Here is a 22,911-nt window from a genome sequence, read left to right on the forward strand (position 1 = left end):
GGGTGTCTATCATATACCAGCTTCCTTCCTGTGCTACTTCCAGTTCCATCCTGGCTCCCAGGTCGTTGGATGATACCACTCCAGGTCATTGGATGATACCACTCATGTTCAGAGTGGGTCTTCCCTCTTCTCCAGCCCTCATGCCACAGGTCTCTGGAATCATCTACACAGATGCCCCTAGGACTGTGTTATACTAGTTTTCTAGGCATCTTGCAGCCCACTAAAGTTGACAACCAAGATCAACCATGGCAAGAAAGATGTGGAACATGTGTGACATTTTAGCCCATGTGTTTAGAGTCAGGCACTAGGATCCCTCTGCACTGACTTGTGATGTCTGGGCTTCAGCCGTCACCCAGCTCAACAAGCACATACAAGGGAACAAAAGACTTTAAAACAAAATCCAGGTAGGCTACATGGCTCAACATATAAAGGAGATTGCTGCCAAGCCTGCACTTAAATTTGATTTCCAAGGCCCACATGGGAGGAGAGAAATGACTCCTTCGAATCATCTTCTAACCTTTTAATACATATGTGCCCCTACAGAAGTAAAAGTAATTACTTAATTACACACACACACACACACACACACACACACACACACACACACACACGGAGAGACAGAGACAGAAGAGAAAAATTGTTACTACCATGGAAAAGTACCTTGGCAACACTTCCAGAAAGGCTGAGGGTGAAGGGTACAGGATTGACATTTTATATAAAAAGACAGCCTGTTCTTAAGTAGAAAATTTAAATTATATTGAATGATGCAATCACTTTAACATTTTCTCCTAGGACTTTGTGCCCTATTTTAGTAACAAAAAGATCAGCTGTTCCCAACTATGCCCTTAAAATCAGCTTTCAAAAGAAATAAAAGGGATTTCTAAAAGGCTGGGGGTGGGGAAGGGAAAGCTTGCCCTTATAAGGCTCCGGTAACCTCATTTGGAAAGTAATTTCATGTGTTAGAAAGGTAATTCTCTCCTTGTCGTGTGACAGACCCGCAAGAGTCCAACAGGTTTATCTAGCAACTTGACCAAGCTACAATAACATCGAGTGCTGTGGCAATTTAGAAGCATTAATGATGAGAAATCTGCAAACTCCTAGGGTGCACTTTTTCCTCTTTTCTCATAATCTTGAAACCTTAAGAAAATCATCCAGTTCTCTCACTCCCGGGACTTCACACAGCAGGGACTTTTGAGCCTCCCTCTATTAAAATGTGCTCTTGATCTTCCTAGCTATAGACTGGCAGCTTGGGATGTATAAATAGGGACCATGGTTGTCGGACAATGTTGAACAAGGACCAGTGATGGCAGGCCTTCACACAGAAGAAAGCACATAGGTTGCAAAGAATGCAATGGTGGGCTTCACAGGAACAGATTTACCAAAGCGTTCTCCAACCAAAATCCCATGCCTGCAATATTTTAAGAGATCCCGTGTTTTCATGTGAGACAAAAATGTCCCCTGGTTTTAAAATCAAGGATGACAAATCTAGCCTTTTAAGACCTTGATTGGCCTTATATGTGATTCCAGAATTGGAAGCAGTCTGCATCCAGGTTCTCAGGATTCTGTACCCTAGGAGCAGATTGTATTTATAGCTAGAGAAAAGGAAGTGAATTAAAAAAAATGTAAGCAAGGCAAAGAAGCTTCCTGCTTCTTCACTGGTTGCTGCTTGGGTCTGTCCTATTTGACCTTGGTTTACCAGTTGGCATCTGGCTGAGGGTCACCTACTTGCTCCCAGAGTAGGTTACAACCTGGATACATATCAAGTTTCAGCGCACAGTGTATGGGGAATTGCTTGAGGAAATTTGAAATTATGTATGAGGCAGCAGCTTCATGCTGGGTCGGTGTAGTCCCCACACAAATCTGAAAATGTCTGCTTTTTGGAGTCTGCTAGCTGTGCCATCCTTCTGATTTAATCAGGGTTTTGTTTTTTTCTGACATTAAATCATAAGTCTGTGGAACATAGGTTGGTCAAAACAAAACAAAACACCAAAAACACTTTCATTCTGTCACGTTCCTCTTTTTACCCTAAGACACAATGCTGTTCACAAGGCAGCTCGCTCTCAGAAAGCTCTCACTCTTTGCATGCGGTACAGTGAGATGTTGCTATTGTGCTGTTCCTTCCAGTGTCCCCCTATGACGCCACCTGCAGGGTGCTGTGCCTGACCCCTGACTTTTGTTGAAATCCAGGTAGTGCAGTCCTGCTCTGATCCCTTGCCCTCTGTTATTCCTGACACTTTTGCTGGAGTGCAGGAACAATGAGGTTTCCATTCCCAAACCCCAGGTTCACTCTGGACCTCCTTAATGCTCTATAGACTCACCCCTGCCTGCTTCTACCCATTGCTCCTACCAGCCTTCCTGCTCCTGGGGGGCACCACCAGCATCATCAGTCACTGAATCTGCCTACACATGAAGCCCCGGCTGAGGCCAAAGCAACCTTATAAATAATAAGTTAAGGACATTTTTGTTTGCCTGAACTCTAAACAGTTTTTCCTTTTGTTATTAACTTTATAATGCATCCTGCCCCAGTGTCTGGTTTCCCAAAACCTTTGAAAGTTTAACTACTGTCTATCTTGTTGGAATGGTGACACTGTATGTAAGTACACTGTAGCTTTCTTCCCGACACACCAGAAGAGGGCGTCAGATCTCATTACAGATGGTTGTGAGCCACCATGTGGTTGCTGGGATTTGAACTCAGGACCTCTGGAAGAGCAGTCAGTGCCCTTACCCACTGAGCCATCTCGCCAGCCCTGGTGACACTGTAAGAAACACTCTTGAGATTAAGTCTGTGATATGTGTTCCAGTGTGGATGCTGGAGTCATGTGGAACTTGGTCATTGCACCATCAGCAAGACAGGTGTTCTTGTTAGATTTGAGGGGGAAGGAGGAGCAAGAGGGGAGAGAGGGACGGAGGGAAAGAAAGGGAGAGAAATAGACAGAGAGAGAGACAAACAGAGACAAAGAAAAGAAGGGTGAGAATAAAGGGAGAAATCTTAAGCATGCCATAATAAAAATAATTATAGTGAGAAAGGTTTTCATAGTTTATAAGTTTATTATTTTTTCATTTTTATTTTATTTGTACATGTTCCCTGCCTGAACATATGTCTGCCTGATGCCCACAGAGAGTATGGGAAAATCCTGGAACTGGAGTGAAGGACAGTTGTGAGCTACCTTATGAGTTCACAGAACTAAACCCTGGTCCTCTGCAAGAGTAGCTAGCAAGAACGCTTAACCAATAATCATACATCGAGCCTCCACAGGACCAAGGGCCTCCCCTCCCACTGAAGCCAGATAAGGCCATCCTCTGCTACATATGCAGCTGGAGCCATGGGTCCCTCCATGTGTACTCTTTGGTTAGTGCTTTAGTTTTCTTTCTTAAACAAGCAAAGCAACCGAAAGTCACGATGAGATGTTCTTCACAACATATTTTTCATCTCAGTGAAACTAAAATCTTCCTTGAAGTCTTTAGAGAGAAACTGGAAGTTAATCCGTGACGAAGGCCTCATGGTAATGGATAAAGCCAAGGGACTCTTCCTGCCTGAGGATGAAAACCTTCGGGAGAAGGGCGACTGGAGCCAGTTCACACTGTGGCAGCAAGGTGAGCTCTTGGCTTCTAGCTTACCTTCCTCATACACAGATCAGATGATAAGTGAGTAGTCTTCTACTGACAGCTGCCTGTGACATATGATCTGTCCATACTGTCTTTAAGCATGCGCATCTGCTTGTTTGTATCCATATGTGTATATGGATAAATATGTAAGTGCTTTCGCTTAAAGAGTGTGCTATTCTCTGTAGTTCTACAGGATATGAGTAGCTGGAGAGCCCAACACATCTGTCACTGTTTCAGAAGGGAGTGTCTCCGAATTGTATTCACTGCAGTAAAGTGCAGGTTACGCTGGGGGACAGAACGGCACCAGCGTGGGCGGGAGCCACGGCAGAGAATGAAGTTGGTGGTGGTGTGTTATGTTCTGACTGTTTTCTACCTCCTCGTTCCTAAGTTTCTTCTCCTTGTTATTTCCGTTGATATTCAGTTGTTCTGGGAAACATTTTGGTTGAAATGCCTCAGTAAATTTGTTATATTCTTTATTAATATAAGTATTTAAGTTTCATGGATATGTGATTTCAGATGCTTAATCTATACTGTGTGTGATTTTCCACTTGAATTTTAAAAGAGACTGAATTTATGTCTTGATTTCCATTTTGAATCAAAATAATTGTGTGTGTGTGTGTGTGTGTGTGTGTGTGTGTGTGTGTGTGTAAGAGAGAGTATGTGTGCCGCAGGATTTAAACGGAGAACTTCACATATATTAGGCAAATGATGAGGTACCAAGTTCTATCCCAGCTCTTGTATTCCTTTTTGAATAGTCAACTTTTTTCTTTTTATTATATTTTTATTATTTAAAACAAATTTTAAATTTAAAGTATCTTGGTGCTTTTCCCCTCCCTACTCACCCAACTTTAAGTTCTTTCTCAAAAACCAAACATAAACCCCAAACCAACAAAACCTCCCAAACAGAGAACAAATAAATAACACTCTTCCTTCAGTAGCAAATTGTAACCACATAAAAGCATGTGAGAGCACACACACACACATACAGACCAACCAACCAACCAACAACAAAAACTGCAGAGTCTACTATGGGTTGGCCAACAACTTCTGAACATGTGCTCTGCCCTGTACTGTCTGATATGCCCAGTGTCATTTTATTGGGAAAAACTGAATTTCCCTCTCCCTGCAGGTATAAATGACAGTTCAGTTGTTAACCTTTACCCTAGTGGCTAGGTTTTTATTCTTTCATTTATTTATTCCATTTTTTAAAAATACAACAAATTAAATATAATAAGATAAAACAGGAACAGTCACATCAAAGTTGAACAAGACAAACCAAAAAGTTAAAAGAGAGAGAGAGAGAGAGCCCAAGAGAAGGCTCAAGAATCAGAGACTTACTCATTTGCACATTCAGGAATCTCCTAAAAAAAACCACTAAATTATGGAAACAATAATACAAACACAGAGGACCTGGTGCAGGCCTATGCTGACCCCATGCATGCTGCTTCTGTATATGGGAGTTCATTTAAGTTTTGCTCATAATGATTTAGACGGCCTTATTTTCTTTCCACCATCCACTCTGTCTCTTATATTCTCTCTGCTTCCTCTTTCATGGAGTTCCCTGAGTTCTGAGAAAAGGGATTTGATGGAGACATCCCATGTAGTGCTGAGTGTTCCAAGGTCTCTCACTCTGCAGTGTCTATCTATGAGTCTCTGTTTCTATCTGGTGCAAAATGAAGCTTATCTGATGATGGCTGAATAAGGCACTGATCTACGAGTATAGCAGAGTGTCATTAGGAATCATTTTATTGCTACATTTTTTTCTTTAGACCAACCAGCATTGCTTAGCTTCTACCCTAGGTCCCTGGGCTATCTAGTCTTAGGTTCTTCATCACCCAGGAAGTATTGAGTGTGTATTTAATCTTGTGGAGTAAGCCTTGAGTCAAATCAGATAATGGTTGGTCACTCCCATAGGATTTGTGCCACCACTGTACTGGCATATCTTGAAAGCAGTACATCGTTGCAGATAAAGGGTTCATGGTTGATGTAGTGTTTACATTTTTATTTCCATAAAATGGACCGTACCTTCCTGTGCCAAAGGTATAGCAAGTAGAGCTAAAGGCTCCATATAGGCACCCGTTCAATAGCTCCATGTTCGGCCGGGCGGTGGTGGTGCACTCCTTTAATCCCAGCACTTGGGAGGCAGAAGCAGGTGGATTTCTGAGTTTGAGGCCAGCCTGGTCTACAGAGTGAGTTCCAGGACAACTAGGGCTATACAAAGAAACCCTGTCTGGAAAAAAAAAAAATCTCCATGTTCAATGGATTGTATAGGTGTTGTTTCAGGAATGAGGTCTTGCTGTCAGTTTGTGAAGAGCAATCTATAGTCTTGGTAATAGCCTGGGTTGTTTGAAGATTCCTGTGGGGACCCTTTGGCCAGTTATTAGATGTAACCTACTTCTCTTTCCCAACTGGATCTATGTGTTTTCTCTAGTCCTTTATGCTGTACTTACCTTCTGTAGTTCTATGGCTTATAGTTTGGTAATCATTGACTTGACACCAGATGTGCACTTAGAATCCAATAATCCAATAATAGCATTTTGTCTTTCTTGGTCTGGGATACCTCACTCAGGATGCATTTGTGTATTTGTTTCTTAATTTGTTTTGTTTTGTTTGTTTGTTTTTCCATCAATTTACCTGCAAATTTCATGGGATCATTTTTTTAACAGCTGAGTAATTCTCCATTGTGTAAATGTACCGTAATGTCTTTATCCATTCTTCAGTTGAGGGGCATCTAGGTTGTTTCTGATTTCCGGCTATTGTGAATAGATCAGTAATGAACATGGTTGAACAAGTGTCTCTGTGTGTGGTAGGATAATTTGTGTATATGTCCAAGAGTTGTATAGCTGGACCTTGAAGTAGATTGATTCCGATCTTTCTGTGGAACTGCCACAGTGATTTCCATAGTGGTAGTACAAGTCTAAATTCCCGCCAGCAATGTATGAGTGTCCCTTTTACTCCACACCCTCTCCAGCATGAGCTGTCCCTTCTGTTGTTAATTGTAGTCATTCTGGCTTGAGTTAGATGGAATCTCAAAGTAGTTCTCATTCTGATTTACGTTTCCCTGCTGGACCTTTCTTTAAGTGTTCCTCAGCCATTTGAGATTCCTCTCTTGAGACTTCTCCATTTAGATAGGTACCCCATTTTATAATTGGATTGTTTTCTTGATACTAATTCCTGGAGTTCTTTATATATTTATAAAATAGGTATTAACCCTCTACCAGATGTATTGTTGGTTAAAATCTTTTCCCCGTTCTATAGGCTGCCACTTTTGTCCAAATGAGTTTGTGACTCTACAGCTAAAGGCTAGACTGAAAATCAAAAATATAAGAATAATCAACATTTTAGCACTGAAGAATGATAGAAATGACAAAAATCATATATTTTTTCACAAATAAGTTCATAAATAGCTACCTGCATTACTAGGGCCTAGGTCAGTGTTAGAGCTCTAGCCTGGGTTGTATGAGCCTCCGTCCTTGCTTGCCAGAAGTCTCACAAATTGCTGTGTGACTACTGTTAAACATGTGTCTTGCTCACAAATTAAACAATTTTTTCCAACTATGACTCAAGTACAAAGGAACCATATGATGCATCTTTATTCTAGAGCCTAGGAAAAATGATGCAAACAATCCTCCATCACTTCAGGACGAGTGAAGCTTTGAGTCCTTCTCTGCAGTCTGCTTGTGGCCCAGGATATAATGTGATTGGAAACTGTATTTTAATCTGTAAGGCTTGGAAACAACAAGCTCTGTTTACACTGTTGTGCTGAGAAGCCACTATCATTGATCAGAGTTGTCATGCAAAGTGAAATTTCTCTTCTTTGTAGTCTTGAATATTAAGAATATTCTAGCTCCATGAATACACCTGATAAAGTCACATGCAAGTGATGCATTACTCTTTCATATCTATATTGATTGTTAGATTTCTTGCCTGAGCCATGTTCCCAAAGAAGCTAAGTCTGCTGCTTGTTGAGAATTAACTTTGGTGACAAATAATAAGAACACAAGTAAATCCACTATGTAATGATTAATGGGCATTCCTTATTCAATTGCAGACTCAACTGAACGCCTTCTGCCTTGTAACATGTGATGTAACAAAATGAGGAAGTGTTCTTTGAAACATAGGTTTTGGAAACGATGGTTCTTGTTTACAGTCCTGAATGTATTCTCTCTTGATCTCTCATGTGGGCATGCCCTGAAAAGAGTAATGAGAGTAGTTGTGTTGAGTATGGAGTAGTTCCCACTGTCAGTAAATTCTGGGAAGAAGAGTATTGAATATAATATATGCCCGTGATTCTGTCCTGCTGTGTAATGGGAACTCATTAGTAGAGGGCAATAAAGAGGCAGTGCTGAGACCTGGATTAGTCAGGGTTCTCTAGAATAAAAGAACTTATAGAATGAATCTCTATATAGAGAGAGACAGAAAGAGGATTTATTAAAATGACTTGTAGGCTGTCGTCCAGCTAATCCAACAATGGCTGCCTATGAAAAGAAGATTCAAGAATGCAATAGTTGTTCAGTCTATGAGGCTGGATGTCTCAGCTGGTCTTCAGTGTAAGCAGGAATCCTGAAGAAGTAGGCTCTAATGCCAGTGAAGAAATGGACTTGCTAGTGGGGGCAAGAGCAAGAAGGTAAAGAGAGAAACTGCCTTCTTCCAAGTCCTTTAAAAAGGCTTCCAGCAGGTCTGGCCCAGATTAGAGATGTGTCTTCCCACCTCAAAAAGATCTGGATTAAAGATGTGACTTCCCACCTCAAAAAGATCTGGATTAAAGATGTGACTCCCTACCTCAAAGATCTGTATTAGAAGTGGATCCTTCCCATTTCAAATGACTTAATTAAGCAAAAATTCCCTCACTTGTGTGCTCATCACAAGGCCTATCTGAAAGCCTAGATGTCGGATCTATGACAGCTGCACTGTAATTGTCAACTCTCTGCTCTTCCTTTCACTGTGGTACCCCTCTGTGTGTCGGTTTGTCCTCTGGATAACGAGACCTGAGTGGCTTCCTTCCTGGGTACAGTAAACATCATCACTCTAAACATCTGACCATAGTGAGCTCTATGTGAATTTTGTGCTTATTGGGCCCTTCCAATCACATGTGTATGCTTAAAACAATGGGTTGCAAGCTATGGATGTTGAGCCACTACTGAACAACCTTCTCTTGAAAGAGAATCTATACCTTATGACTACAAGAGATATATAACCTGTATCCCTGATGCTTGAGACCAGGAATAGTTCAGGTTTCCAAGTTTTTCTGACCTGGGAATAAGGGCATGGACTTTGCCAGTTGAGTGTTTATGATCAAAGCATAGTCTAGACTTGAGGTCATTTGAACACTATACCCTGAAAGCTCAGTTATGGATATGTAGATCAGGGATCCTTGCTTTTTATGTACCTGGAGGTTAAAACCCACACCTCACCAAAAGAAGTCCTGATGGCAGGATCAATTTGGTAATCTTGTCACAACTGACCAATCAGGTGTTAAACACGCTCAGGCCTTACCAATGAGCCGAGGGAAACCCACCTGTTCAAGGCTTTTCAAGCTACCAGATGTCATCCATCTTCATCTTGAGCAGCATAAACTATAGCTGAAAGTCCCCTATCAGACTTTCCAAAACCTTGTTCATAGATGCCCTGGAAAACCTGGGTTAAAAAGTCCATTATGATGGTCTATTTGTATGCTATTCTTTCAAGCCAGCATACATTGTTTGGCTCATCGAAACAAAAAGAGTACATAGAAATGTACTCAAGAAGCAAAAAGTTCATCTGTAAAGAGCTAATAAAAACTGTTGAAACTGTTTCCTAAGTTTAGAGGTCCACTTGACTGAGGCAGAAGTCATGGCGTTGTATCTCTTAGAACTCATTTTGTTCTCAGCATAAGATTATGTTAGTGAAGATGAACATTAAAGTCAAATTCATCTTTAGATGTAATTTCTTTTATAGTAATTTTTAATAGGAAAACGAAATTTTCTTTCTTTAAACAAAACAAAACCAAATCCTGTTGTTTTCCTTCTCCATGAAAGCTAGTGACACTGCAGACTTTCTGAGCACATCTTCCCAAGAAGAATGGAGAAATGTGACACGGTCCAAGATGCTGACAATGAAGTCCCAGAATCTGCTCTTGATATAATTACTCAGAAAGAATACTTTTTGCTTAAAGATCCTGATGTTCTTCATTTAAATGTCACTTTAGCAACATATAACAATTTTTAATACATTGAAAAACACACTAAATACCAATGCAAAATGTTTTGCTATCTCTTAGAAATGCATTTCAAGTTAGGCATAGAGTATAAAGAGTTCTCCTTTCATAGAGACTGTATTAATTTCCAGTGTGTACTACAACAATTTGACACAAACTAGTGACTTGAAGGCATGACTCAGAGGTCTTCAGAGGGTTTTACTTGCTAAAACCAAGTCATTATCCTTCAACAGGCTTCAGATTCTAGTATCTGCCCATGGCTTTTATGTCCCTTGTCCCTCTCTAAAATAAGAAATGGCTGGTCTGTCCTCTTATAATCTGAATTATATCTCTCTCACATTTACACACATAAGCGCCCTATAATGACATTGGCCTTTAACTGTCTTTCTCTTGGCCTTCACATTCCAACAGCAAAGGTGATCGTACAAGTACATGTGGCTCAAATGAAATGAGATAAAGTTTTACTGCAGTTTGTGTGTGTGTGGGGGGGTGTATTTCAGTAGGATCTCATTATGTGATCAGGTTGGTCTTGAACTCCTAGGCTCAAGTAATCCTCCTAGTTGACTTCCAGAGTAGCTGAGACCACAGAGACACCAAGACAACTTGTGATTTGCTTCTCTCAATAGTTTTATCATGTTTTGTTCTAGGAAGGAAAAATGAGAAAGCCTGTAAAGGAGCTCCTAAGACCTGTACTTTTCTAGAAAAGTTTCCCGAGACGACAGGATGCAGAAGAGGACAGGTACCAAGGGGGTTTTCAGAGATGGGAAGAAGACAGTTTGTTGTCAGGAAAGAGGCAGAGCTGACCTTTATAAAAATCACAATTATTTCCCTTGGCACAATGGATGTCTCTTTTCCCATTCACTTTTTAATGAAACATAATTTCATGTGGTTGATGTCAAAATTTGAAGGTTGAAATTGTTGAGTATTATGTCACTTTCTGGGAAATGAGACTGCTTGTTTTTTTTGGCTCCCTCACAAAGAAATAGGAAGTCCCAAGGGTTACAAAGACTCTCGTATGAATTGATACTGATTCCTCTGCCTCTCTATACCTTGTTAAATAGATGATTGGGTGTCATACTTTCTATACAGATCAAATATTCCATCATGCACCCTGGAACTCATGTGTGGCCACACACAGGACCCACAAATTGCAGGCTCCGAATGCATCTAGGGTTGGTGATTCCCAAGGAAGGCTGCAAGATCCGGTGTGCCAATGAGACCAGGTATGTTTATTTCCTTTGTCACTTTCTTTTTCACCCACCACTCAACAACAGATGTTCCTTACAGAAAGTCTGTGGTCTATGGGGTCATGTCCCTTTCTTCATAGCTGCAGTATACAGGAATGAAGTCATTTGCATCCAGATTTTAGTGTGTGACCTTCTTTGTGCTTCCTGGGTGTAGAGATGTCATTCACAGTCAGAACAGGTCAGCCATTTACCCCCAGCACTCATCTGCCTGCCCAGCTGCTTTGTTTCTTCAAGGTAGACAGCCTTGTATTCAGAGTCAATTCATTTGCCTTAAACTCCCCACATTCTGCATTGTGCTTAAGGTTCCACAGCTTGAGTTATGCATATGTATAGGAAGTCTTTCTCCTTGAAGACATCACCCATTGGACAATTGTATTTTGTTCTAGAGGCAACAACATGGTTCTATGAGTTTCACTTAATCTCCTAAAATCTCAGCTTCCTGCTGATAAAATGTGGCAACAATACTGACTCTTCAGGGTTGTATAATGGTAAAGTGAACAGTCCTAAGAAGCCCTTGGTCCTCCTCCTGACATCGGCAAGGCCATGAGAAATGTTAGGACTCACATGTTCAAGACACACTGAACAAGCCTCACAAGTGCTGGCCTTTTTTGAGGAGTAATCTAGATAGTCATTTTATCTTTTCAAAGTATACCAATAACTAGGATCCAATTTCAGTTCCTAAGAATAAGACCCGCCATTTGCTATCTTGAGCCATGTGCTCAGTGGTGTGTCTCAGTGGTTCTTCTGGCCAGCTGTCATTTCTGCTAATGTCTGTTAGCCTACTGATGCTGAAATGGAAGCTCCTAGAGATGAGAAATCAGGAAGTTCTCTTCTACAGCCCTTATGGTCTATGAGAGGGGACAGAATGGAGAGCAGGACAAATGTTATGGGACACACAGTGGTGGACCACATGGAGCTCTTCTCTCCTCTCCCAGACACACATGATCAGGAAGATTGTAAGAGAACTGGTCCTACATGAGCCCAAGGGAGCACAGGTCAAAGGTTGCAAATGGGTCACTTGCCCCTAAGGTTTAGGAATCTTGGGTACTGTTTTGTTCTTGCAGTTTGCTTGCTTATTTGTTTATTATACAAGAGGGTTATGAGTATTGAAAGCTGAGAGGAAAACATTCTGAAACATCTACAAAAATAAAGATGCTAAATCTGAGAAACACTTTGTGGTTCAGCAGCTAAGAGTAGAGAGCACATGGGAGGGGGGGAGTGAGTATAGTCAAGGCCAGTCGATCGGAAGGAAGCTCCTGACACCAAACGTATGGGCTCAGTTCATAGTCAGGGGTTATTGTCTGAAGGGAAGAGACGAGAGCACCCTCCATAACTGATACAGTGAAATGTTCCCAAGTGAAGAAGAGTAAACACTAGGTGCTGCAAAGAAGTGGAGAAGAAGGAAGCAGGAGATATGGGAGGGTAGGCTCAGAGAATGGTAACCGAAGAAGTCCAAGATGGCTCTCCACGTCCAGTCTTCTGCAGGAAGATGCCAGTGCCTGGACACATTGACAACTAGAAATATATGAGGCACGTGAATGGAAAGAAAAATGAATGTAGTGTTTGTACCTATTTTATTTACATTGCTATTGGAACAGAGAGGAACTATCAAAGAGCTGGCTAGAACTAGGATAAAGTCAGAGACAGAGATTTGAGAGTCGAGCTTCGCAGGAGCTCCGAGGGGCGGCTGGACTGATAACTGAGATATGGCAGTTATGGAGAGGTGTGTTGTGAGAAACAGACATGGATGACAGCACAAGAAAGTGGATAGAATCTTCCGGTTCTCCTTCCTGATACCAAATAGTATGTAAACTTCTTTGGTGGCTTTCAACCATTTCCACGCATGTTTTGTCTCTTACTCATGCCCTCTTTTCTCCCTCTTTCTCCCTTCTTCTTTCCCTTCCCTCTTTTCTTCTCTCCTTCCTCTTTCTATTATGTGTGTAGCTACTTGTAACTAAATTACTAAATTAAGCATCCCTTTAGGCATAGCAAGTGTGGAACTGACCCTTGACTTCAGAGACCTGAGGATGAAGAAGAAAGCTCAGCTAGAAGGATGGTCATGGCAGGCAGACAGGGAGGCTGTCAGGCAGGCCGGAGAACCACAAAGTCTCTGAGAGCTCAGAATATTAGGTGACTATCTAAGTTAGGATTTTATTGCTGTGAAGAGACATATGACCACAGCAACTCTTATAACAGAAAACGTTTAATTAGGGCTGGCTTACAGTCTCAGAGGTTCAGACCATTATCATCATTGTGAGAAGCATGGTTCTGGAAGAGCCGAAAGCCCTACATCTTGACACAAAGGCATCCAGGAGGAGGGTCTTTTCCTCACTGAGTGGAGCTTGGGCACTAGGAGAACTCAAAGCCCACCTATACAGTGACATTCTTCCTTGAACAAGGCCACATCTATTCCAACAAGGCCTCACCTCTCTTTTTTTTTTGAATGAACTTTATTAGATATTTTCTGTTTTTACATTTCAGATGTTATCCCCTTTCCTGGTTTCCCCTCTGAAAACCCCCTATCCCATCCTCCCTCTCCCTGCTCACCAACCCACCCACTCCCTCTCCTCCCATTGATGACTGACTTGGCCATCCTCTGCTATATATATGCAGCTGGAGCCATGAGTCCCACCATGTGTACTCTTTGGTTGGTGGTTTACTTCCTGGGAGCTTTGGGGGTACTGGTTGGCTTATATTGTTGTTCCTCCTTTGGGTCTGCAAGCTCCTTCAACTCCTTCAGTCCTTTCTCTAGCTCCTTCATTGGGGACCTTGTGCTCAGTCCAGTGGTAGGCTGAGAGCATCCACCTCTGTATTTGTCAGGCACTGGCAGAGCCTCTCAGGAGACAACTATATCAGGCTCCTGTCAGCAAGCCTGATATAGTCACTATTGTTGGCATCCATAATAGTGTCTGGGTTTGGTGACTGCATATGGGATGGATCCCCAGATGGGGGCAGTCTCTGGATGTTCTTTCCTTCAATGCTCCACACTTTGTCTTTGTATCTCCTCCCATGGGTATTTTGTTCCCCCTTCTAAGAAGTACCAAAGTATCCATACTTTGGTCTTCCTTCTTCTTGAGCTTCATTTCGTCTGTGAATTTTGTCTTGGGTATTCCAAGCTTCTGGGAATCCACTGATCCACTTATCTGTGAGTGCATACCATGTGTGTTCTTTTGTGATTGGGTTACCTCACTCAGAATGATATTTTCTAGTTCTATCTATTTACCTAAGAATTTCATAAATTCATTGTTTTTAATAACTAAGTAGTACTCCATTGTGTAAGTGTACCATTTCCTGTGTCCATTCCTCTGTTGAGGGACATCTGGGTTGTTTCCAGCTCTGTCCATTGTAAATAAGGCTGCTATGAACATGGTGGAGCATGTGTCCTTGTGTCCTTATTACATGTTGGAGCATCTTCTGGGTATCTACCCAGGAGTGGTATAGCTGGGTCCTCTGGTAGTACTATGTCCAATTTTCTGAGGAACCCCCAACTGATTTCCAGAGTGGTTGTACCAGTTTGCAATCCCACCAGCAATGAAGGAGTGTTCCTCTTTCTCCACATCCTCACCAGCATCTGCTGTCACTTGAGTTTTTGATCTTAGCCATTCTGACCGGTGTGAGGTAGAATCTCAGGGTTGTTTTGATTTGCATTTCCTTGATGACTAAGGATGCTGAAAATTTCTTTAGGTGCTTCTCAGCCATTCTCAGTATTTCTCAGTTGAGAATTCTTTGTTTAGCTCTGTACCCCATTTTTAATAGGGTTATTTGGTTCTCTGGAGTCTAACTTCCTGAGTTCTTTGTATATATTGGATATTAGCCCTCTCTCCGATATAGGATTGATAAAGATCTTTTTTCCCAATCTGTGGGTTGCTGTTTTGTCCTATTGACAGTGTCCTTTGCCTTACAGAAGCTTTGTAATTTTATGAGGTCTCATTTGTCAATTCTTGATGTTAGAGCATAAGCTATTGGTGTTCTGTTCAGGAAATTTTCCTCTGTGTCCATGTGCTTGAGGCTCTCCTAATAGTGCCACTTCCCTTGGGCCAAGCAAATTCAAACCACCAGTGACCTTACCTGGAACTGCCCATTTGGATGTACCTTTGCATCAGATATTCCAGTCTCTCATGGCCATACTTAAGGATGGCAAGCCACGCTATCCCCTCCATGAATTTTAAACCACCCCTTAGATTAACGCTTCTCACCAAACAGAGGTCACACAGTTCACCTAGAGGACTCTCAATAGGATATTAACTTGCAGCCTATCAGTGTCTGCTGAGCTAAAATACACTAAAGAGCTACTAACAACAGTAATTTGCAGGTGTTCTGTTTTACAAATTCACAGTCATTTTAAAAAAGTGCTCACTGCCCATTTGCCTATTACCAGGTCTGAATTGACTCTGCCCAGGAGCTGGGAGCATGGACAGCATCACTCCTCACTGTGGCTGCCTGTCAGCCATCCTTCTCCATCCCTGCTGTCAGGGTGCATCCTTATCCTTCATCCTTAACTCAGTGGTACTCAGAATAGGTTTAGTATTTCATTGACAGAATAGTGCTTTTCATAAGAGAAATGGGTTGATTTAGCTAAGTTCTATGTCGTGCTTAAAGTATATATAACCAGGGAAACAGAATAGCCTATAGTCTGTAAAGATTTAGAATACAAAGGCTTTCAAACAAAATCCGTGATCTGTTGTACAAAGACCGAGTGTCAGAACAAGCACGCCAAAAAAGAAGTCAGGCTTCCTTGTGCTGGGTGCCAGGCAGTGATTTTTTTCAGAGACTGACACCTGGCCTGCTGAAAGAGTAGGTTACCCATGGCAGTTTGTTTGCTGTAGTTCTCAGATCTTGATAATCAGATTTCTATTTCCCTAGAACCATGGGATTCCTGCCAGGGTGCGAATCCTTTAAATGCTCCATCACTGCAACACAAAACACAATATTTTTTTTTCCTCTGATGGTGAACTTGCAAGATATGTAGCCTCTACACCTTAAAATACCATTTCACATTTACAGATGCCTTCTGATTGCAAGATGAGATTGTGTGTCCCTTGGAAATAATTTATAAGACACTAAGAAAAACAACGTAAAGGATTGTCTTTGATCCTGTTACTCAGAGGTATTACCCACATGCTTCCCAGTGCTGCCACCAGTATGTTGTTAATGCCAGTGACACAGCTGCAGTGCAGCCAGTTCTAAGCACATGAGGTACAACATCATTCTTAACAGTAATCCCAGGCAATCAGCCTTATTAAGATCCCTGTGTTACAACTCAGAAGACTAAACTATAAAAACAAACTGCCTATTTGTATTAGTTTCTTTGGGAATTTATAAATGGCCACATGCTGGATGATATGAGCTGACAGAAGTTCATTCTGCCAGAGTAAGAGATCCAGGTGTTTGCAGAGCTGGCTCCTTCAGAGGGCTCAAAGAGGCCATTTGCACCTCTCTTATCATTCTGGGGCTGCTTCTTAGCCTTGGTGCTTCTTGGCTAGTAGATACTTAACTTCAGCCTCTGCCTCTACCTTCACCTCCTGCTTCCTGTATCTTCTTGTTTATTCTTTAACATGGGCACTGTTGGATTTCGGGGCTGATATCCTTTCAAAGGCACATATTTGGCATCTGCATAGATCTCTGCTTCAGAATAACTTTCCAGCAGATGTGCTTTTTTGTGTTAACAGGAAGTCAGAAGTAGGCTTAGTCCTAGGTATTGTGGCTTGAACTATATCCCTAGGCCCAACCTCACAGCCTTGATGAGGCATATGGGGGGTGGGAACACTGCTTCCTGTGTCACTGAGCAAGCATTAAGCACTGGCAAAGCACTGTTAAAGTTACTGTCAATATTAATGACACGTTCACTAAGTTGTTACTGTACGTACTCCTAGTGTCCACTTAGCTGTAAACAAGCAAAGCTGGTGGGGATGGATCATGTGACTCCCTACATGACATTTATTGGACAGTTGTCCTGTCGTGGCTGTCTTCAGCAAAAGGACTGTCATATAACTAGCAGGGAGTACTTTTGCCAGCACCATCTGTCTGCAACACTATTTAGATGCCTTCACAGACCTAAGTGCTGATCACGGCTGATTAACTCAGCCCCTGAAAACTAAACTTTGTGCTAGACTTTGCTATCTCAAGCTTAAATGACCTGTAGGTGTCCCTGCAACCACATGCGTTCAGATCACTGAGGGGAGCTCTTCACTGGCTATGTCACAGCAAGTCAGCACTGACTGGTGCTCAGAGGCAAGGGTGTGATGGGTCCAAACCTAAGCAAGGTTCTTTGGTTAATAAAGCTAACCGGAATACACTCCTGTGCTTCACCTGGTATTGTAACATCAAGTCCATTAAAAAAATAACCTTTCCTTGCCTACACTTAGTAATGTATGCTGAGCTGGTGACACAACTAGAAACAAAAGAAGACAGCAGACACGGGCAGTGGCAGTGATTGCTGGGGACAAGCCAGGTGGAGGAAGGTCAAGCTAGCCAAATCTCAGGCTCTGACACTGCTGGACAGTGCAAAGTTAGCCAGGGCAGCAAAAAGAAAGATGGCTGAAGTAGAGTAGTAGAGAGACAGCAAGAGAGGGTGGAGAGCGGACAGTGAGGGAGGGCCAGATGCTTCAAGGAGCCAGGACAGAGAACCTGCAGGCCTTTGTCACCGGAGAGCTAAGTGTGTAAGACTACGGGTCTCAGATCCTGGCTATAACACTGGCAATGTTAAGGGCTAGGGAACCTACTTTCTAGACCTGGGTAGAGCTGCAACAGTAGCTACTGTCAAGGCCTGAAGAATGGAGATACACTACATCAGCCTAGAGGCTGCAGCAGCAGCTGTACGCAAGGGCTCAGGGATCCTGGGTTCCTAGACCTGCCTAAAAGCCTCAACAGGCCCAAGGCAAGGAGTCCCGATCCCAGAAGCCTGCAGCATAAAGAGGTAGCACTGTTTCTTGTTCCCTCCTGCTCGCTGCTGCTTCCCACCACTGCCAACTGTGGAGGGAAATGAGCTGCCAAAGGCCAGCGCTTGGAGAACTCCTTTGTCTGCTCACATTGTATATCTGGATAGCCAGCCAGACCCTCAGCCAGTTGATTGGCAATACAGCTATGCGTAGCCACATCAATTATTTTTCAAGAAAATGCCCACCAGACTTGCTTTCAGGTAATCAGATGGAGGCACGTTCTCAAAGTGTTTCCCAGAAAACTCTAGCTCAGTGGCTCTCAGGCTTCTTAATGATATGACACTTTGGTGCAGTTCCTCTTATTATTTTTGTTGATACCTCATAACTGTAATTTTGCTAGTGTTATGAATCATAATTCAAATATCTGTATTTTTCTAATCGCCTTAGGTGACTCCTATGAAAGGGTCATTTGACCTGGCAAATGGGTCTCTATCCACGGGTTGAAAACTGCTGGGCTATTACTTTCAAGGTAATAATTTCAAATGACAGAAGCTAGGAAGTCTGAGATCATCTGTGACAGGCCCTATTTTAGGGCTTTAAGTTAGCTCAATAGCAACTTTGGTCCAAAGCCGAATAAACTTGAAGTGATAGATAAGCATGCTACCAGCAAGTGGAAATTGGTTACAACTCTAAGGAGTGGCTGCATTGTGTGGGCTTTGGGAATTGTCCCACATTTCTAGAAGCCATTTCAAACCACACTGGAACCTGCTAGGAACCTGTGACCTCATAATTCTTTTGCAGACCAGTATTACTGCCCGAAACCTGAAGCAGCACTGACCTTAGTCAGGAAAGCACACACTGGCATTAGTGACAATGAGTGTTGAACAGGCATGTAGCCATTCACTTTGTCAATATATTGCTGTACGAATAAACAATATGTTTTATAAGATGTGTCTTTCTGAATCTCCCAAGGCTCCAAGGTTTATGTAGAAAAATTAATTAGGAGAAAATGTATTTTTAATCTGCCACAAGGTCATAGTACTTTTTGATTTTGCTTTGTTTTTAGCAGGTATCTGAGAAGGTGTATTAAGTCTTATGATTTTTACGTTAGAAGAGCTGTGAATGTTAAACCACTTGCAACTAAATATTTTTGCCCACTTTCTTTTCTCTCCACCAGAATCATAGATCTGCCCCCACAAAATTAGTCTCTGTTCCACTTGCATTGCAGTGAGACTTTATTCAGATGGCCACCAGAGCCTGCCCTTCTGGGGCCATACAAGAAGAACGCTTTTAACCAGTAGGATGTTTTTCCTGAGCTTTGCTGGCTGTTAAATAATAGCATTTTGCATCCAAGCAACTTGGTGAGTTAAAGGCAGCAGTATAGTGTGTGTGACCCTGTTGGTTCAGCACAGGCTATGGTTACAGTTCTGCCTACACTCAGCTAGATAGAATGCACACGTGTGTATAGCTCCCCGCCACAGGAAATTGCAACACCTGTGGAGAAAATGGATCGTATAAGCGTTTGATTGTTGAAAGAATTGTTGAGAAGTTGGAAATCATTTTCCTATAGTAGTAAATGAGGTGGAAGCTGCTGGGGTCAGCCTCCAAAAGCTTCCCAAACCACAGTCTTTCTAATAGGATTTGAGAAGTGACTGTGTGTGGGAGATACATCCCAGGGTCTTTAGATTTTAGCATTATGTGTTTTCATAAAAGCAGGTGACAAACACTGAACTAGCATGACCTGAGTTCAAATCTTTGCTTCCTTAGTTGGTATGACTGTAGGCAACTCGGCAGCCATTGTCTTAGTCACTGTTGTGCTGCTGTGAAAAAACACCATGACCAAGGCAACTCTTGTAAGAGAAAAGTATTTAATTGGGGTTTTGCGTACAGATTCAGAGGTTAGTTCTTTATCATCCCGGTGAAGAATATGACAGCTACAGGCACCAGAGCAGTAGCTGAGAGCTAGATCCTGATTTGCAGGTCAGGAGAGAGAGAGGGAGAGGGAGACACTGAGAGACTGAGACTAGGCAGGAGCTTTTGAAACCTCAGAGCCCAGTGACATAATTTTCTAGCAAGGCCACACCTTATCCTAATGAGACCACACCCCCTAATTCTTCTCAAATAGTGCTGTTGCCTGATGATTAAACACTCAAATATGTGAGCCTGTGGGGGCCATTCTTATTCAATCCACCAAAGTGATTAAACCTGACTCCCCTTGTCTGTAAAATGTGAATAACAAATGCCTGTGTATTCATATTCTGAGTATTAAAGCCATCTATAGGAATGAACACACTCACAATGCACTGAGAATTCTGTGTGGTACATGTACTCCCTATATTTGAGTCGTTACCCTTGTGTCTAGCTGCTGCAGAAGGGGTTCATCGGTCCTGTAGATTCAAGTGAGTGAGCCCAGCACATCTGTAACATCAGTGATGATTCTTGAAACCTAGAATACAAACTTGGGTGCTTTAAGGAGTCAGGAAATAATGAAAGCACCTGGAAGGTGTGTTGGCCCATGGCTGATGAAGACATGATACACATGGGAAGTGGGATTTGAGGGGGTAGGCAAGAGTGGTTTTCCCAAGGTTTGTCTGTTGCAGAATAGTGACATTTTATATCTAAGTAAATTTACTAGTTAAAGACATCAGTATAGTATGTGTGGCCTTGCTGTTTTAGCACAACTCTCTCCCCAATGTGTATTTCTCACCCTTCTCCTGGAATAGCCCTGATACCAGAAATTGGGTTCAGGGCTGTCATCTCATCCTGTGTCTCTCTGTTCTACTTCTAGATGTAATAAACCATTGACCATAATGGAACAAAGGGTTTATTGCATCTCGTACTTTATAGTCTATCATCTAGAGAAGTCAAGGCAGGAACTGAAGAAGAGGAGAAATGTGTCTTAGATGCTTGTTTACTCTCCGTGGCTTGCTCAGCTTGCTTTCATATACACCTCAGTATTAGCTCAGGGCTAACACCACCAACAGTGGGCTGGGCCTTTCCAGATCAACCATTAATCAAGAAAATGACCCAAAGACCTGCCTACAAGCTGAAACTAATAGGAACAATGGCTCAATTGTCATTCCCATTTCCTGGGTAACTCTAGTTTGTATTATTGACATACATTAACCGGCACAGGCCTGTGAGCTTTATTCTCCCATTCCATCTGCCTCTTACAGTGTTCTCATCTGTTTATCTATGTCATGGCCCCTTCTGATATTGATAGCCTAGAACCAAGAGAAAGAAGGTAGAAATGGCAAGGAGAGGTACAGAGGAGGACACAGGACTAATTTCATGTGACCAGGTGAGGAATTTTTCTGGTAGGACAGCTGGAGGGCTCTCCCCACAAGGGAAGAGGCAACAAGTCCAAGTATGACTGGGAGTGCATAGTTTAATCCTAATTAGAAAAGAGGTTCTCTGTGAAGTCAGGCCATTTTTAGTGTACTCACTTTGTAACAAACTAGCAAGCACTGCTGGTGTCTTAGATGCAAGTTTGCTTACTGTACCTTGTCATCGAATGAATAAACTCATTATAACCAAGAGTTTCACTCAATGAATTAAGAGACCTGTAGTGCTGAAAAGAGACTTGTGACTCCATCTTATCCATTTTCAGACATTATGGAAATGGATATATGAAAGGCTTTGTTGTGGTCAAAGCTGGTTAGCACCCATTGTAGCAAGAACACAAGCACCCTGGCTTCTAAAAGAATGAGATGTTAGGGGAGGAAAGGATTTCTGTCAGTGTGTATTTTGAGGAAAAGGGGACAGAGGAGCATGATAATGCGATTTCACATCATTGAGAGCCTGTGCCAGAATTTACAAAGAAGGAAACTGCAATAGATAAAAGTGAATAAGGGTTGGTTTGGGTTTTATTGTTTCTGGGCTCTGAACCCCCTTTTCCTGTGTTTCACTCAGCCAGATTAAATGTCTTATAGATCACATCAGCATAGCATCCTCAGATACCAAGACTTTTTCCTCAGGCATGATCTTGAGCTAAAGACTGTAACAACAAACCTAAGGGATTTCCACAGCTTCTCCACAACCAGCCTGTCTTGAGCAAGCTGGACTTGTCTTCATGAAGTTCCTTTGGATAAAAATTATAACCATGCCTTGACTTTTCACCCATTTGAAAACATTCTTGCAAAGCTCATTGACATTTCTATCTGTAGGAATTTTAGGTGGAAGTCTGTAAGCATGTAAAGTCACCACTGGCCTTATTAATATTGATGGTAATTGTATGACAAAATTATAGCTATTAAGTATGCCTTGCCACCATTATACCATTATCATTAGTTATAATTATAATAATTTGAGAAGTTGAGGGATTATGCAATATTGGTTTATCTTGTTACTGGATATCCTTGCATCTTTTGGCATGCGAGACTAAGGCCTTCCTCTCTCAGTGGTCAGATATTCAAACAGTAAACGGCATATTTACCCAGCCCCTATCACCTCTGACCCTGTATCATGAGCCCGCCCTCACAGAAGGGCTTTGGGATCAGCTCCAAGAGGCTGCTTTCCAAGACCCCCCTGAAAAGCTTTGCTGCTCTTTTAGCTGCCTATATCATAATTCGCTCATAACTTAAGTCATAATTGTTGGAGCTTTTCTTGAAACAATTCTTGTCCCACTGATGCTTTGTTTCTTATTCTGAAGGGATCCTCAGTCCTTTGACAACTGCATGCCCCATCTCTTTGTAATGGGAAACACTTGTTCTTTCCAAGGCTCGTCATATCTGGCAAGGTTAACCCTGCATCAGTTTGGGTTGAGACGTGGCGTGGATAAGTTTCTACTGTGCTTTCCATTGCTTCTTTGGGATGATTGAAGCTGAAGTTTTACTTACCCCACCTCTGAAAACAAGGGAAAAGGCAGAGCGCTGTGTTTTTAAGGAATGGATCTAAACTAAGTAATTACTATTGCAGTGTTCTTTGGAAACAGAAAATTCAAGGACATGCTTACTTATTGATACAGGGTCTAATTGGATAGCCC

At 42.1% G+C, this 22,911-nt stretch overlaps 1 protein-coding gene across 19 annotated transcripts in view; it reads left to right on the forward strand.

Annotated features, from left to right (window-relative positions):
* The window catches only part of Asph (aspartate beta-hydroxylase), a 215,326-nt gene that overhangs the window by 185,302 nt on the left and 7,113 nt on the right, over positions 1 to 22,911 (forward strand). For all 19 annotated transcript variants that reach the window (XM_031366641.1, XM_031366642.1, XM_031366646.1 and 16 more), the window contains 3 exons: positions 3,459 to 3,594; positions 10,450 to 10,541; positions 10,892 to 11,025. In XM_031366641.1, coding sequence (XP_031222501.1) covers positions 3,459 to 3,594; positions 10,450 to 10,541; positions 10,892 to 11,025 — 362 coding nt within the window. The remainder of the gene's footprint in view (positions 1 to 3,458; positions 3,595 to 10,449; positions 10,542 to 10,891; positions 11,026 to 22,911) is intronic.

Source organism: Mastomys coucha, unplaced genomic scaffold, assembly GCF_008632895.1.
Source record: "Mastomys coucha isolate ucsf_1 unplaced genomic scaffold, UCSF_Mcou_1 pScaffold14, whole genome shotgun sequence".
Taxonomy (NCBI): Eukaryota; Metazoa; Chordata; class Mammalia; order Rodentia; family Muridae; genus Mastomys; species Mastomys coucha.